This window comes from Vigna umbellata, chromosome 4, assembly GCF_029865625.1.
Source record: "Vigna umbellata cultivar VRB3 chromosome 4, Vumbellata_1.0, whole genome shotgun sequence".
In the NCBI taxonomy this organism is placed as follows: Eukaryota; Viridiplantae; Streptophyta; class Magnoliopsida; order Fabales; family Fabaceae; genus Vigna; species Vigna umbellata.
The window spans coordinates 73,893,500-73,911,699 of NC_142168.1; the positions used below are offsets into that span (position 1 = coordinate 73,893,500).

Sequence of the window (18,200 nt, forward strand, 5' to 3'; positions counted from 1 at the left end):
CTCTTCCCCTCCGAGCCAACTCCCTCCCCCTTCGTCTCCGAACTCGTCTTCCGATTCGAGCCCCTCATAATTGCTCTCGAGTGCAGAGACCTCTCCGCCGCTCACTCCCTCGTTTCCCTCGCCATCTCCTGCGGCTTTAGAGAGAGTGGCATTACCAATGCCAAGAAGCGCGTCATCATCGCCATTCGCTGCTCCATTCGCATGGAGGTGCCGTTGGGGGATACGCGCACTGTCATGGTCACGCCCGAGTATGTTCGTTATCTCGTTCGGGTCGCAAATGACAAGATGGAAGCTAATAGGAAGAGAACTCAGAGATTTTTCGAAGTTTTGCTGTCCACTGATTCCTTGATTGCTGATAGTGGGGACCGTTTGTTGCCGACGAATGAAGCTTGCAGCCATCTTGAAAAAGTCTGAATCTTTGAATGGTTGGCAGGGTCTGTGAGTTCTCCTGGTTCTGGTCTATCAATTAGCCATTTTGATATTGTCGGTGAACCAGCCGAGAAGCTTTTCCTTTGGGGCCACTCAGCTTGTGTATTGAATAAGGCTGGTGACAAGAAACTTATCATTTTTGGTGGCTTTGGAGGCTTGGGAAGACATGCCAGGAGAAATGGTTTGTTGCTGCTTGATCCATATTCTGGCAATCTTGAAATTGTTAGCACTGTTGATTGTGCTTCTCCCACTCCACGATTGGGCCATACAGCTTCTGTTGTTGAAAATTGCATGTTTGTGATTGGAGGTCGGACTGGTCCTGACAAAATTCTTAGTGATGTATGGATCCTAGATACAACGATGAATTCTTGGAAGTTACTGTAATTTAGTGAAAATTTATTTCCACCCAGGTAATGCTTAACAGCATTCTTGTGTTACAACTTTCAGCCCCTTTCCTGCTTAAAAGAAAGCCCACTGATAAAGCAACTTTTCAGTAATGAAAAAAAAATTGTACACTTGTTTTTAAGATGACTTTATGTATTGGATGAGTTCTGGTATCAGTATTTTAATTCATATGCATAAACGGAACAAGTTGTCCCCTGTTACTATTTCCAACTACATGACAATCTGCAGAAGAAGTTTTTTCGTTCAAACTACATTGAATCTGCATACGTCTAATTTATTCTTGCATTTATTAATTGTCTCTGTGACTGTCGCTGTCTCCGTTCTTGAGCCTCGTTCTTGAGCCTCGTTCTAATCCGGGGATTGGTAGTGTTCCCAAAGCCATGAAAGGTGAACAGGTTGCAGTTGGGTGGCGCCGATGGAAGGAAGCAGAGGGGAGGGAGGAGAAGATCTGGTTCTAGTCAAAACATCACCACGTGGCCTTTCAATTTTAATGCACAATGCCACGTCAGTAAATGAAAAAATCCAGCTCACAAAAATTTAACGCCGTCTCACACTACTTAACGGTTATGGCAAAATGTGCTCACTTTTACAAAAAATATGACCCAATTGAGACAGAAAAAAACTTGAGGACCCAACTGAGATTTTCATACAAACTTGAGGACCAACGGAGGGTTTAAACCTATTTATAACGATTGATTGATTTAAATAATAATAGTATTATTATTAATAATAATAAGAACAAGAACAGGTGAGGTTTGTTATTGGTCAGAGGATTTCATTTGGTGTAGGAAAGAGGAAGAAAATTAGAAGATCCTAAAAAGTTGTTTATTGTTGACCGGTGGGAAGGGAAGTGGGAGCAGTGTGTTTGAGTTGTGTTTGGCAGCGGAAGGAGGAGCCAGAAAGTGTGAAATGGATTTGGACCAGTGGATCTCCAAGGTCAAGGATGGCCAGCACCTTCTTGAAGACGAGCTTCAACTTCTTTGCGAATATGTATGTACACACACAGACACTCTCTTTCACCTTTTAGGGTTTCTCTTTCAAATCTTCAAATCAATTGCATCAATCATATGTTCTTTTCCTCCATTCATAACCCAATTTTCATATTGGAGGACCCAATATGCATAGTAGACGATCTTTAGGGCTGGCGCTGTCTGCCCCCCGGTTTGCGTTCTGCTTGTGTTTTATGTGCACTTCTATTACTGTGTTCTTTGTGTAACTATGGTGCTAGGTCTACCATTAACTTTTGCTGTTCCTCGTTGCAGCTTTAGTTTTCAGTTTAAGTTTTAAATTGAACTGACGAGTGAGTGTTCACCTGTCAGGTTAAAGAGATCCTTATTGAGGAGTCAAATGTGCAGCCGGTGAATAGCCCAGTGACGGTTTGTGGTGATATTCACGGTCAGTTTCATGATCTGATGAAACTTTTCCAGACTGGGGGTCATGTGCCGGAGACAAATTACATTTTTATGGTATGTATGTACTAGTACGATTATCTTTTGGAACTGGATAACCATGTTTACAACATATCCTTTATGTGCTATATCTTCCCTGAATGTGTGGCAGGGGGACTTTGTTGACAGGGGCTACAATAGTCTTGAAGTATTCACCATCCTTTTACTTCTAAAAGCTAGGTATGCTGTTTCCATGTATGCTTGCATCTGCCTTAACTTGCTCACGACACATGGCTTGTGGTTATACTATCTTTACGTTTAAGGAGATTGTTTTCTGCTTCCTCTTGGAGTCATGGTAGTAATTTAGTGAACATGTTTGGACCTCCAATGTTACAAATTAAAATTAGAATAATTGTGATTTTATAAATTCTCTTTTTATTCATGCATCTTTTATTTTTGTTTAACTTTATAGATACCCAGCTAATATTACCCTTCTACGGGGAAACCATGAAAGTAGACAACTAACACAGGTATGTTTTTATTCTATCACAAGTTTGTCTATTTGTACCTGGCATGAATTATTCTAGGCAAGCAGTAGAAAACAGATTATTTGATTAGTTCATTAATGTTATCATGTTACTAGAACAATGACATAAATCACTCTCTAGACTTGTTTGATTTTATTTTCGGTAAACAGTGATACAAATAGGAGGGCTCTTGAAGTTTCTTCTCGATGTCATTTTAGATTATACCAACTCTAACCTTAGGCAGTGTTTATGTGATTATGCACGACTTCATTGCATGTAATCTTTAGCAATTTTAAATTTGATCCTTTTGAAATTTCTTCAGAAGAAATAGTTATTCTAGAATAGTCTACCAAATAGGATTTTTCCGGAATTGAAGGTTAGGAGATGACTGTTTAGGTTTGAATGCAAACATAATCTACTTTTCCATGGATTGAGGTTCTGGATTGAATAAGTGAAGTGGAAATCTGATGTCTGCAAGGCAAAATTTGAACTATGCTAGTTAGCCTTGGTGGTCTTTGTTCACCCGTTACCTGATTTGGATCAGTGCATCAATCATGTTAAGTTTTCATAGGAATTAATGTAGAAATTACAGTCTTTGAATATAATATTATTAAGGATACATGTACAAATAATTCAAGGTATCCAATCATCAATTATTTATTATAAAAAATATAATATATCCCTTTACACAAAATATATTTGAACTTCATGAAAAAATATAATTTATTAAAAATGTATAAACCGGACATCTTCAAAATTTTCATTTTAGAAAACAGAAAATATAACATGATAACAGATATGTTTGTAAATCTTGACAATATGAAAATGAAAATTGTTTTCAGAAAATGAAAATACAAAATAAATAGAAAGTTAAAATAGAAAACATTTTCTAAAACCAAACAAGCCATGATGTCTAATGGTGTTTTGTTTATTCAATATACTTTGGCTTGTGTCTGCAATTTTTATTTCTGAGGATGAACCTTAACATATTGGTAAAGTTGTGTCTTTGATGGGTTTAGATCATGGAAGGCCTGCGTACATCTACCCTTCTCTGACCCCCTTAGGTGGGAGCCTATCATACTGGATTGTTTTATGTTATATATCCATCTACCTTATGTAATTAGGTTCTGTATGGACGGGATAGGTAAATGATAAAAATGGGATATTTTGCTCTGTTCAAAGGATTAAAATTCCATTGATTGTATAATTCATCAAGTGGTTTAGGGACTTAGGAGTTATATCCTAGTTTTTCCTTTTAACTTCTTCTGTAGTGAAAAATGTCAAATTTTATGAATTTCTGTTTATGGATCATAAAGATAAGGTGCGAATTGTGGAAGTGCTAAGATTCAAAATTAGAAATGTTGAATTCTTTCATGCCATTTTATGTTAATATTGTAATTTTATGTTGTACTAGGTCTATGGATTTTATGATGAATGCCAGAGGAAGTACGGAAATGCTAATGCTTGGCGATATTGTACAGATGTCTTTGACTATCTTACACTTTCTGCAATCATAGATGGAACTGTAAATCACTTTTTACTCTCTCCGTCAGTCCTTCTATTTTCCAAATGCACATGTAGGCAGTGCTCCAGGTTTTATATTGCAAATTCTGTTTTAAAAAAAAAAAGTCTTTAATTTGCTTTGGTTGACTCAGGTGCTTTGTGTTCATGGTGGTCTTTCTCCAGACATTCGAACAATTGATCAGGTTCTCTCTCTACCCTTTGCTCTCAGTTGATGGTCGAGCTCAATATTGTCTTAGTTTAAGGTTCATTTAAATTTGTTACGTTGTTTATGTGAGTATGTCTATCCTCACCTTTTCTGTATTTGGATACATGATATTTAGGGATGATGTATGTGTTGTGATGTTCTTGTAAGTTACCTCTTGACTTGTTACATAGTGTGAAGTGTTAGTTCAGATTTGGCTTAACTCAAATTTATAATTTTGTGAATGTGCAATTTTGGTGCCTATAAAAGTTTAATTGTACATTTGGCTCTTTAGTTTTATAAAATTAAGCAATTCTAGTCCACTGCTACCATGTTTTTCAATTTCTAACAGAAAATGTTTACATGTCCGTCAACGATAACAATATTAGTTACATATGTAAAATAATAATGAAAACATTTGATTCTAAGCTTTAGTATTGTTATCACAAAAGATATGTTACAGTTTTTGTTAGTAATTAGATGATATATCATGTTGGACTAAAATTGCTCAATTTTGAAAACTTGGAGAACCAACCATGCTGTTAAATTATTTTTAGAGGAATCAATATTATGCATTGGTGAAACTATGGGGACTGAAAGTGGATTTAAACTTTTAAGTTAGCTTGCTGATTCTCCCTTATGTCTCATGCTTCCCACAGCTTATTCAGAAAATAAAATATCACTATTTGAACAATTTAGTATTTTTTTTGTCGAGTTGGATACATTTGTGTTCCCTTTTCCCTACTTTTTACTAATCAATTAATTATGTGATCTATTTTTGTTTGAATTAGAAATACTGTGGTCTTTCTTATTTCATTTTGGTGTTAGTTTAATATTTAACAGTACTGATAAATAATTCTTGATGATAATTGTCTAAATTATTGAAGTTGTTTTGTCATCAATATAATCAACAGGCATTTCATAGGTTGTTGTGTTCATTTACTATTATTTTCAAGGTTGTCAAACTCAACTGTCTACACAAACTTGTGGTGCCTCGGTAGATTAGTAAACTTGAAAGGTTACCCAATAGAAGAAAACATTTAAAACCCCTATAACCCATTATAGTATACTAATATATTTTATTGCCATGTACATAGTCAGTATTCAACATTAGCAAATCGACCACAGTACCACTCAACACAGTCAGCCAATCAATCTTGAAGAACACAGTATCATAAAACTAACTAACCAATCAACAAAGGGTACATCACCTCCCAATTAACCAAACAGTGAAGACAAGAAACAAAATGCCCATGAGTGTACAAGTCTACGGGTCTCTTCCCATTTCCACCCAACTCTACTCGCCACATTTCCATATCATGGATATCAACTCTGTTTTCCTTGGGTAGCAATGTTATTGGCCTAGTTGACAAGTTGACTTGTGAGTTTGACAACCATGTATTTCTTTAACTGAATCTGTGTTGCTTCTTATTGGTGAATCTTTACACACACACACACATACACACACATAGATAGACATAGATAGATAGATGAATGGATGGATAGATATAGATATAGATGAATATAACAATGAGTATCCATTTGACAGATAAGGATCATTGAAAGGAATTGTGAAATTCCTCATGAGGGGCCATTTTGTGATCTGATGTGGAGTGATCCTGAAGATATTGAAACATGGGCAGTCAGTCCCCGTGGAGCTGGTTGGCTTTTTGGATCCCGCGTCACTTCTGAGGTAATGTAATTCAATAGTGAATCACTTATTGAATTGAAGTATTGAACATTACCTGTGAATTTTACGAGGGCGTTATTTTCGTGCAGTTCAATCACATAAACAATCTTGATCTCGTTTGTCGAGCACACCAACTTGTTCAAGAAGGTCTTAAGTATATGTTCCAGGATAAAGGCCTTGTAACTGTACGTAACTGTTTCTTTTGAAAATTTAATATTATTCATTCTTTTAATTAATTATTGGGATGGGCAGTGCTAATACCTTGAGCAAGGATTTGTCTTTATGATAAGTATCCAAACACTGGTGTAACAACCCTCAAAAGCTAGATATTAAGGAAGCAACCAAGCACTTAAAAACTCTATCAAGCATCTCATTACTCGATGTGGCTTTCACTCTACAACACTTCATTCAATGACACTTAATGTCAACACTAACAACCTGACTCTGATACCAATTGATAAGTATCCAAACTCTTGCAGTACCTGTGTTCAAAAGCTAGCTATTAAGGGGAGATAACTGATCACATAAATGTTCCACTGAGCATCCCATACCACTTCATATGCAACTTACACGTCCCATAATATCCAAGTTCCTATCATTTTAACTTTCGAGTAAAAATATAAACTACAGTTTTATTTGAGACTTACAAGACCATTTGAGTAATTCATTTTAATTTTGCAGGTATGGTCTGCACCCAATTACTGTTACCGTTGTGGAAATGTAGCTTCTATTCTTAGTTTCAATGAAAGTATGGTGAGTCAACTGAAACTCGTCTTATTAAATGTTTTCTGGGTTAACTCAGTTGCTGCGTCATTCTGCCTTATGATTATGCGGGGCTTTTATTTATAGCTTATGAGGGTTGAAACATTTGTTAGGATGCTTGGATTTCGTAGCTGTCAACTTGCTTATAAGTCACAGCATTTTGTTCATAGACTTGCATTTTTTGCTTGAAACAGGAGCGAGAAGTTAAATTTTTCACTGAAACAGAGGAGAACAACCAGATGAGAGGCCCCAGGACAGGCGTTCCATATTTCTTATAACTTGAAAATGTTTTTCTTGAATTTATTGTAAAATTATAAAGTAAGGGCCTTACTATTATGATTGGACGTTTATAGTATTGTATCGTGGAGCTTTTCTAAAAGATGGATCTTTATTTTTGGCATAAGATTTCACAATCTTGTGTGCGATGTGATGCATCGGAAATACCACTATTCACCATCTATGATCTGTGTTCTTAAGGTAAAAAATGAACTACTCTTTCGTTGGTGTTTTCACTTGCCCATGATTGAGAATGCTATGGGATTTATAAAATGAAGTATAATCTCGAAGTTAGAAGTTGTTTCGATTGATTAATTTGTTAGAGCGAATAAATGCAGCCTAATAATTATACTAATCAAGTGTAGATTACGTGAATGCGCGTATGGATCAATTTCAAATGCAGTTAGATTCTTTGATTCAAAATCACACTTAGCCACATGGTGGTTCGACTTCTTCTACGATTGTCCGTGACAAGGATATTCCACTTGGTTTTCCTCACTTTTTTTTGTCACACTCCAGTTCTTTAGTGGATCTCTAAGGTTGAGAAGTTCTTGAATTGCTATAACACTTCCGATGTAGTGCAAGTTGATATAGTTACCATTCATTTTGATAAAGAAGTGGTTACATGGTTTCAGATGCTGCAACATTTGACTGGTAAATTGTGGTGCTAAGCTTACTCGCACGTTAGATGCTCAATTTGTACTTTCACCTTTCGACTCTCCAATGGACAATTTGTTCAAATTGCAACTTTCAGATTGGTCTCTGATTATTACCTCAAAAGCTGTAGCGTTGGGTAGGTTGTATGAGGAGAAATATACCCAATTGTTTGGCATCCTAATACTTATATTAATTTTCACCTGTATCTTCTGCAATGATTTGTGCTAATACAAACACTATATCAGTTTCCAAACAAACATTACCTCCTTTATTGCCCACTATACCACCCCAATGTGAAAAGAATTAGTCCTGCAGAGATGCATCTTCGTACGGAGATAATACTTTGTTATATTTGTGACTATATAAGTTCACATTTAGCCATCAGTGCCCAAATAGAGAATATATTTTCTGGCAATTTGAAGAGGAGAACTCTCACTCTAGTGTGACTAAGATACCTGAGAAAGTTGATCCTAGTAATGTTATTGTTTATTCTGCTAGTGATGCTTTTCATTTATTGTTGAATGCTCTTAAGGGATGATTGTGGGTTGCTCAGATGATTTTTTGCAGCCATGGGTAGCCAAGTTTTTTAAATAACCTATCGAACCTGCACCCTTTTTAAAGTACTCCTTCAAGTGTTTCACTCCCTAGAACCCTGATCATTCCATACCATTGCTTGAAGGTTGAGAACCTGTTAAGGTTAAACCTTACAGGTATCCCATTTGCCAGAAGGAGAAAATCCAGAAATTGGTAGATGGTAACTTTGTGGTTCTTTGTGGGCTTGCACCGATTGTAAAACTAATGACACTACTATCAAGGATTGTTTTCCCATGCTATAGTGGATGAGATAATTGATTAATTTCATGCTGCAACTGTCTTTTCAAAATTGGATTTGAGATTCGGATAGTTGAATCCAGATGATAGTTCATCAAATTACTATTATCAAGGATTCTTTTCAATCCGATCTTTTACAGGTAATGTCTCATTGGGTTTATATTACTCTTATTTATCTATTTATAATTTAGTTCCAAAAATGTTTTTTCTTCATTTCTATTAAAAATAATAATTTTATTAGTTTAACTTCCTTTATTTCTATTCATTTTCACTTTCAAATGAAGATAATAATAAACTTCTTGCTATGAAAAAAATTCAATCTAGTGACAAAGGTAATGAAGATATATATAGATCCATTTTTCTCTTATCAATTCTTTTAAACCAATATTTTCTTCTCATTTATTTTATTTTATTAGCAAGAAATAAGAGTATTGTGTTTATCGTTCTAATAAAAAATATTTCAATAATAGTAATGTTCACAATAAAAAGACAAATCCAGCTCTTATACTTTATATGTTAGACAAATTTATACTATATAATTTGTATTCATAACTTTTTTTAATAATATTAAATAAAGTTAACGGTTAAACTTTATATTATTTTTTAGTTTTTTAAATTCTATGAAATTTAAAATTCATATTCACAAGTTTTATTTTATTTTATTTATGTCCAAATCAATGCATTATCATAGAAAGTATATTATTAAATTAAGTTTATATAATATTTTCAAATTTCAAATTTAAATTTCACTTCAGATTTTATCGTATTTTTTATGAGATTTTTGTTTGTGTTAATTGCATTTTAATTTTGGACACCAATATCAGCATTAGATTATTTTGGTTAATCTATCATAAGAATCAATTAACATAAAAGCATATTGTTGGAGAAAAAAAACTCAATGGCTCATGATTGTGATTAAGTGTTAAAATCAACAAAGTGTAAACATGATCAATATTTTTTTGATAGATAACAAACCAAACAAATAAATTATGTAAGATACAAGTGTTCTGTCAAACAAAATATACAACACTGTACACTATACAGTCTTAGTTTATGTTTGCTGAAGTGAGAAATCTCTCGGACAATTAAAATTCATAGAAACAAGTTAATCTTATTTCACACTAAAAGTATATATGTTTACTCTTTGATTACAAGAAACATATCTCGAAAAGAATTTGTTGGTCAAAAGATACGAATTCCTCGTTGTTTGATCAATTAGCATTTGATAGTTGCAAGCACTTGAAATTTAAATATAAATTCGTCTTGATACGTCTAAGCTGATATTAGAATTGGTATGAGAATTTACTTTGGTGATCTTGATAATACTGGCTTAGGTAAATGGTTTAACTTGGTTAAATTTTGAATTGTGAGAAATTTGAAAATTTGGTTTTGATTGTTTTATAGGGATGCCTCTGTCAGATTTTTGAATTACATTAATTTGACACTCCTCAAGTTAAGAATGTGAAATCTTCAAGTATTAGAAGGTTTGTTAAAAGAGAATTAACTTAAATTACTTAATTAGAACTCAAAGAGGAAATTTGATTAATTAGAACTCAATTACAACATGTTTTATTTATATACGATATTCTTTTTCTACATTAGCTTACCATTTCTTATTTTCTTGTCTATTATGTGTTGTGTTATTCTTTTGTAATGATCATATTATTTGTGTGAGTAGATGGAGCTGAAGGTGTAAAAGCACATTTTGTGATTCAAGAAACAAGTGTCTAGGAGGTTGAACGATGTTAGTTCATGTTGAAGTACCTGAAAAACACTAGAAAGAAGGGTTGAATAGTATTATAAGAATTTTTTTTACAAAGGAGATAGTTAACAAACTTGTCAAGGATTGAAAGATTTAAATATAAGCTATTAAACGCTTGACTTGAAGGTTCTGTTCAAACTACAAGTTTTTGAACAAATATTTTTCAATCTTTTAAACAAGTTTACACAGCATTTTGATAAATCTAGCTCTTAATAAAAATAACATTTGATAACAAAAGCTTTTATAATGGTCAAGATAGTGTGCAACTGCAAAGTTTATAAAAAGAGCGTTTAGTAAGATTAAAACAATAAACACACAGTTGTTCTTATACTGGTTCGCTCCACCAAGCTATGTCTAGTTTTCCTCTAAGACCTCCTAGAGGGTTCCACTATAATCTTCAACAAGAATACAACTGAGTATTTTCACCACTCCTGGTATCACCTAGTCACTCCAAGTAACCTCGTTACTCTGACTAGAACCGAGTTTCACCTGCTCTTGGTTGTGTAGTATTCTTCACCATTCTTGGAATCCTTAGACACTCCTGGTATCTTTCCAGTACACTGTTTAATAGAGTTTCACCTACTTCTGGTTTCCACTAGACAAACCTGCCTAGCTATCGTTTAACCCACCAAGTTAAGCATAAAGTGTTTGAATTCTCTTCAAAATTTACAATCAAAGGTTGACTACAAGTCCTTAGACTGTTACTCTCACATAGAGGATGTGTATATAATACAATTCAATATAATAGACTCTCAGATTTTTCTCTCTTCTTACAATGGTAAACTTTTAACTTTAGGTTTAAATGCTTACTTCATCCTCATGTTAAGAGATGAATTTCTGTTTAGTACCCGATTTTAAAAATGAAGACATTGAGTCCCTATGTTATGAAAAGTGTATGAATAAGGTCTTGTCCGTTAAGTTGACAGCAGTGGCGTTAAGTCCATGTTGATGTGGTCGTACTTTTTCTCTTCTCTCTTTTACTGTCCAGTTTTTTCTATCTCTTGTTCAGCTTTTTCTTTGATGATTTGTTGAACTTGTTCTTTCTTTGTGGACCTTATTCATATATTTTTCATAACATAGGGATCCAATGTCTTCGTTTTCAAAATCGGGTACTAAATAGAAATTCACCTCTTAACATCGGGACGAAGTAAGCATTTAAACCTTAATTTTATGAAGCTTGAGAGTATTTTCTTTTTCTTTTGAGCTTTTCTTTTCTTCACAAATATTTTCTTTTGTATTCGTGTGCTTATTTTCTTGCTCTTTTCTTTGACATTATTCAATATATAGGCTTCAAGAAAATGTCCGTGAGATAATACTTTGATCTTTGGATCTTCTTAGTCTTGTCGTAGGTAGAAGTCGTTGGTTAAAGTAAACTTGTCAGAACATACATGATTTTTCAGTTCTTTATCAAAAGTAGGTTGTATGAACTTTCTGCCGCGACTTTTGATAGAGAAAACATTCCATGAATATATTGTTTGTCTCTAACATTCACTTTTGATTTGTATATAATGACATAGATAATCTGCATAGAGTATACTAGATTTGCATGCAGATATATGTGTTTTTTTTCTTATGACTTTTGTTGTTTTTAAACATTATGCATTTAATGACATTTAATACATGTTCAGAACAACAAAGTACTTTTCATGTTTTCTATTATTCAGGAATGATTTGATCGTTTAAGCTTTTCACTAAGATACCAAGTAGTTGATGAGGACTTCATTGTTGGATGAAGGAGATAGTTTGGCACATGGTATCATCTAACTTATGTAAACGCTGCTTTAGGTAATCTGCACAAAGTAGAGTAGATATGCATGCATGTAGATACGTTCTTTTTCTTATCACTTTTGTTGTTTTTAAACATTATGCATTTAATGACATTTAATGCATGTTTAGAACAACAAAATGCTTTTCACATTTTCTACCACAAGATTTGATCGTTTAAAATTTCACTAAGATACCAAGTAGTTGATGAAGGCTTCATCGTTTGATGAAGGAGATCATTTGGCACATGATATCGTCTAACCTGTGTAAACGCTGCTTTAAGTTGTCTCTGTTTAGGTCAAAAACGCTTTTAGCAAAATGTTTTTGAACACAAGTTTTTGGATCATCTAAGTCTTTTAGTGTACTTTTCCAAAAGATCTTTTAACACTTTTATCTATTAAGACATGTTGAGAGTTTGTTTGATCATTGCTTGAAAATGTATAACAACAATTTCCTTCTCAAGACTTTTTTTGATGCATTTAATAGGGAAACTGTTTAGTGGTGCGTTTGTTCCTGTATTGATGTGTTTACTAAATTTTTTCTTAAGACATTTAGATTTCATTTAATGTTGTTTTTTAAACTTCAAAATATATGTGGAAGTTTAGATAGTTCAATTTTATAGACGATCTTGTCTTACACATTCTAGGTATAGTCTTGTAATAGAATTATAGTATAGTAACTTGAGAATGTCTAAGTTATATTACTATAATCTTATCTTATAAAATTGTACTAATATACCATGCATATTGGATTATCTGTTTCTGAATATTCATAATAAAAAAAATTATTTTAGTAGTATCATGTAATTAAAATAAGATGTTTCATTTATGATATCAGAATAATTCATCATTAGGATGACCTCAGAGTTATATATTTATCATTGCATGTATAAGAGTTTAATTTTAGATTGTAGAGATTGTTTATGAAACTAAAAGTATTAAAAATGGAGAGTGTTTTGATAAAATAACGAGGGTTCACGTTTATGACTACATCAAGTATATTTTTCATTCTTAATTAGGAGAGTTTTGAAAGAAGAGTGATAAACATGTAGATTTTAGAAAAAACATATGTTCAGCAAATATGTATAGAAAAATTGTATTTGGTAGAGGAAGAGATATGCTATCATGTTTTCGTCTCTACATAATAAGAATAAGTGTAGACGTATTTTATTCTTAATATAATAAAAATTATATTATTAATACAATGGTTTTAATTCTGTTAATAATATTTAAAATGTAATTCATTAATAATTAATATAATTAAGTTCGGTTTGATATTTAATATTTTCTATATGTATTTATTTAGAAGTTTAACATTAATACCAAGATTTTAAATTTATAAAGAAGAAAAATAAAAAGTAAAAGATTTTTCTCAATGTTTATTATATATTAAATTTTTTTTTAATTTTTTTAATAAACATGATAATTATTAAAGATAAAATACATATTTAGTTACTTTAATTATTAATTTTGATTATTAATCATGTTTAAATAAAATTAACAAACTTAACATTTTTGTATTAAGAGTGTAATTACAAATTAAATATGTTAGGATTGTCATATATATTCTTTTGTTTATTTGCCTAATAAAGGAAGATTGATTTTGGTTGGATAGGTAACATAAATAAAAGTTTGGTACATAGGCATTTGAGAAGTACAAAGGGCAAAGTTTTGAGTCCTTTTCTCTTACTACCTCAATTTTCACTACAAAACAAAACAAGACCAACCCGGCATTCCACCAAAGGTTAATCTCTTTTGATTTTAAATATTGGTGTTGATTGCTCATTGCAGTGTACGATATTATTTTTTATGTTTATGAGACCAAACAAACACATTCCCGTAACGTCATGCGTCTTTACCCATCGCACGTGGATTGCCTTGTTAATTAGAATAAGTAATCAATGGCATGTTTATCTTTGTATTCTCCACTCCAATAAGAGATAACAGCATCAATTTCAATTCTGAATCTGATTTGGTTCTGAAAGAACTCAAGTAATTAGTTCTGACAGATATGGCACCCGATATGGAACCAAAGAAGATCATAATTGATACCGACCCTGGCATCGGTAACGTAACACAAATATCTGTCTTTCAATTTGTTTACTTTTTTCCTTTTGACTTTGTTATTGTTTTGCTAATCCAAATCAATTTGAAGTCGTAAGTTTCTGTTTCTCAGCTCTGATCTCAGAAAAAAACTGACTCTTTTCTTTTATCAATTGGACACTTTGTCTGCTTGATTTCTTCAATTCCTTGTTTATCTGAGAATTTCCACCGGTTTCTGTAGATGATGCCATGGCAATATTCGTTGCTCTAAATTCACCAGAAGTTGAAGTTATTGGACTCACAACCATCTATGGAAATGTTTACACCACTCTGGCAACCAGAAATGCCTTGCATTTGGTAAGAACATTGGGACTGTTTCCCAAAAGGGTTTGTTCTCTATGGTGAATGAAATTGACCCTTGACTTATTAATGGTAAAAGCCTCTTACTTTACTTACATATGCAGTTGGAGGTTGCGGGAAGAACAGATATACCCGTGGCAGAAGGATCACATCTGACATTAACTGTAAGTCTGTCATACTTTGATCTTTATCGCTTTTGTTTTGGGTATTGTTTTGAATATATGAGCATTTAGAACTAATAGGTATATTTGATCTTTAATTGAATGCCTATACAATAATCTTATAATTTAGGTACTTTATGCTATTTTTATTATATTCTCTGCACATTTGAAATTTTCAGTTAAGAACAAATGCGTAGTACTAATTTTTTACAGTCAAAAAGCTATTATTTTTCTCATTTCAACCTGAATGAGCGGCAAAATTTTATCACTTTGCATACGTACTACAGATAAGTAAACTATTTTTGCTGTCATTTGAAATCTGTTTTCTTTCTTTTAGAATGCATTGTAGTTTATTGCCTCATTGAAAAAGTTGAACCATGTTAGCAGTATGAAATTGAAAGTTCTTCTTCTGCAGTATTTCATTGCATTTGACTCTGCTAATTGTTGTCATCCTTGTCTCTTTGTGCAGAAAGGAACAAAACTTCGTATTGCAGATTTTGTCCATGGTGCAGATGGGCTTGGCAACCAAAATTTTCCTCCACCAAAGGGGAAGCCCATTGAAGAGTCAGCTGCTGCATTTTTGGTTCGTCAAGCAAAACTTAATCCTGGGAAAGTCACTGTGGTGGCTTTGGGCCCGCTTACAAATATTGCTTTGGTATAATATATCTACAATTTCCCAATAAGGCATTTTCATGTTACTCTTCATTCTGAGTTTCATTTCATGACAATGTTATATTTTTGCAGGCTGTACAGATGGATCCAGAATTTGCAAAGAACATTGCCCAGATTGTTATTCTTGGAGGAGCTTTTGCAGTTAATGGCAATGTGAATCCAGCAGCCGAAGCCAATGTTAGTATTTCCATCCTGTATTTAAATTCTTAATAACTTCCATAAAAATATTATATCATTCACAACTCAATCTGTCTAACTCATTGGTTGGATTTGGTTCTAGATATTTGGTGATCCAGATGCTGCAGATGTTGTATTTACAAGTGGGGCAGATATACTTGCAGTTGGGATAAATGTTACCCATCAAGTTATACTGACAAGTACCCCTTTCACAAATTCCTTGCCTCCTATTTGCTATACTTGTGTAGTCATTTTATCCGAGTAAAAGAAATAACTTTCCGTTTTAAGTCTTGTGTAGTTTACTATTTCTTCAATTTATAGTGATTTTATTTGATTTTTGTTTATTATTTAATAACTTTCCTCATATAAAGTTTAGCTCAGCCTAATCCACAAAAATGTCGCTGAATAAATAGTGAAATAGATTGGTGTATAGTACATTTACTGTCTATCACACCCCAAAAAACTTTTTGGAGGAGGATAAGAGTTTTTTCTATTGAAGCATGTTGTGTTTACCCCGGGCATAGGAGGGTATCCCTCATTTAAAGTATGAGATTCTAGTATGGGGCGTATAGGGCCTCAGGCTCTTGAACTACAATAGCTAGGTTTCGTGGTGTGGTTCTCCTAAGGTTCTTATGACAATCCAAAAGCTGTGACTAAGTTCAACAACCACTTTTTCTCCTTTGATAGTCATCAATGGCCAACTCATACAAAGGTTTAAACTATTTGCTGAAGGTTCATCAATGATGTTCATCCACAATATTTGGAAACCATGGTTTCGTGAAACCTACTCTGAAATTTGCTGTTGTGTTACTTACACTTTTTAGTATTTATTAGAAGTTAACATAGGTTAAACAGCATCAGCATGGTTCTATTTTAATTATGTTGTATGTCATTTAACTTTCTGTGGCAGCAGACTGACCACTGTTCTGGTTTACTCATCTAAAAAACAAAAATTACTAGGTTCTGATCGAGAAATTTTGGCAAATTCAAAAGGAAAATATGCTCAATACCTGCACAAAATCTTAGATGTATATTTCTCTTACCATCTGGAGTCATACAATACCAAAGGTTTGTCTTCATAGTGCTTGCAGAATTGGTAGAAATCTAATAATCTATCTTACTAACTATTGTTACTTTGTATACAGGGGTTTATCTTCATGATCCAACTGTGGTTCTTGCTGCTGTTGATCCTTCACTTGTAACTTGTATAGAAGGTGTTGTCAGAGTCCAAACGAGTGGCATTACAAGGGGACTCACAGTACTCTTCAACAAACAGAAAAGGTAGAAACCACCTGAAAATGGATCAAGTTCCTATAGAATTAAGTCTAATTTTCATGCGTTTTGTTTTGTTATTTCTATATATGGGTTTCATGGTGTGTTGCAAAATGATTGATACGTGCGAAGATGCTGACCTAGTTAAGATCTTAGACTTGTGTAGTGATGTTTTTGCACACCTTTTTGTTATGGAAAAAAAGTATAATTTAAGTTAATTGTGTTTGTCTGCTTGCTAACTTTGACTTTGTTGATAGTTCTAATACTTAAATCATGCAAAATAGCTTGTTAAGATAGTATTAGAGTTCTTTTTGTCCGGAATTTGTTTCTCAAGAACATCAAAATAGTGCAGAAATGAACTTTTCTACATGTTCCCTTCTCATCTTTCATCAGGATTCTTAGGCTCGTAGCATTACCTATTGAGCTTATATTCTTAGTTTCAAGAAAAACTCTTTAGTCATCTCATGTTTTAAGCCTTGGTTCTAAAATCTCTTCCTTTCCTTTTCCTTTATACTCTGCCAAGTATCTGAATGAACCCTTTACTTGTTCATCCAAAGATTAAGCCGTCACCATATCACTTCTTTGTATCACCAATTCAGTCTCCACAAGGATGAACACTGGTGTTTTAGATTTTTTTTGGGAATATTTAGTGACAAACACTTTAAAGAAATAATGAGGAGGCATGTTAACCTTTGGAGGACCAAGTAGAAGGTCTTTTTGATTAAAGGCTTTCAACAATGAAAAGAACAATGTAATGGATGATTTTTGAAATGGACTTAAACACAATCCTTTTTTTGAATGTTTATTTCTTCACCATGTACTTCAAACTCAGTCAACTTTTGCATTTTTGTTCCATTCATTGCCAGGTTTGGTGAAATCCATGAATGGTCGAATAAGCCAACAGTAAAGGTGGCTGTGACAGTTGATGCTCCTAGAGTTATGAAACTGGTAATGGATCGCCTTTTGGACTCTTGAAGTAGCCATGAAGCATTCAAAAAGCTCTTTAGTTTATCCTTCTTATATTTGTGTTTTGTAGCTCTTGAGCTCTACCTTGAATTTCATTTCAATTTCAGTGTGAAAGGAAAAGTTCTATTACTTCATTGGTTAAATTTTCATTTGACTTCCAATTATAATATATGAGCAGCACTTGTATCTTACTTGTTGAACACTAAGTTACATTATATCTAGTTCTTTTGTACAAACTGTAAATAATTCCACTAATCAAATTGATTAAAAGTACACAAAGTTAAACATGGTAATTTTCTGTGTTGTCCTAAGATAAAATGTGAGTATTACGTCAACTATTGGTTGAATACACAA

At 33.2% G+C, this 18,200-nt stretch overlaps 2 protein-coding genes across 2 annotated transcripts; both read left to right on the forward strand.

The window, feature by feature from the left end:
• Positions 1-1,588: 1,588 nt before the first annotated feature.
• On the forward strand, positions 1,589-7,364 carry LOC148201262 (phytochrome-associated serine/threonine-protein phosphatase). Its single transcript, XM_088112305.1, has 10 exons — positions 1,589-1,824; positions 2,154-2,300; positions 2,395-2,462; positions 2,695-2,752; positions 4,164-4,274; positions 4,405-4,455; positions 6,004-6,147; positions 6,234-6,329; positions 6,826-6,897; positions 7,101-7,364. The coding sequence occupies exons 1-10, from the start codon at positions 1,744-1,746 to the stop codon at positions 7,182-7,184; spliced, it is 912 nt and encodes a 303-aa protein (XP_087968431.1). The 5' UTR covers positions 1,589-1,743; the 3' UTR covers positions 7,185-7,364.
• Positions 7,365-13,999: 6,635 nt separating this feature from the next.
• On the forward strand, positions 14,000-18,037 carry LOC148201263 (putative uridine nucleosidase 2). The gene is made up of 9 exons (XM_088111378.1): positions 14,000-14,261; positions 14,480-14,595; positions 14,703-14,762; positions 15,229-15,414; positions 15,504-15,608; positions 15,712-15,808; positions 16,569-16,676; positions 16,754-16,889; positions 17,747-18,037. Exons 1-9 carry the CDS (start codon positions 14,207-14,209, stop codon positions 17,853-17,855), a joined length of 972 nt encoding a protein of 323 aa, XP_087967504.1. The 5' UTR covers positions 14,000-14,206; the 3' UTR covers positions 17,856-18,037.
• Positions 18,038-18,200: the final 163 nt, after the last annotated feature.

Bases quoted from the DNA above. Each gene is read 5' to 3' on its own strand.
- LOC148201262 (XM_088112305.1), top strand. From the start codon at position 1,744: ATGGATTTGGACCAGTGGATCTCCAAGGTCAAGGATGGCCAGCACCTT. The intron at 2,463-2,694 runs GTATGCTGTTTC...TTAACTTTATAG, and splicing joins CTTTTACTTCTAAAAGCTAG to ATACCCAGCTAATATTACCC. The intron at 4,456-6,003 runs GTTCTCTCTCTA...TCCATTTGACAG, and splicing joins ACATTCGAACAATTGATCAG to ATAAGGATCATTGAAAGGAA.
- LOC148201263 (XM_088111378.1), top strand. From the start codon at position 14,207: ATGGCACCCGATATGGAACCAAAGAAGATCATAATTGATACCGACCCT. The intron at 14,596-14,702 runs GTAAGAACATTG...TTACATATGCAG, and splicing joins CCAGAAATGCCTTGCATTTG to TTGGAGGTTGCGGGAAGAAC. The intron at 15,809-16,568 runs GTACCCCTTTCA...AAAAATTACTAG, and splicing joins CCATCAAGTTATACTGACAA to GTTCTGATCGAGAAATTTTG.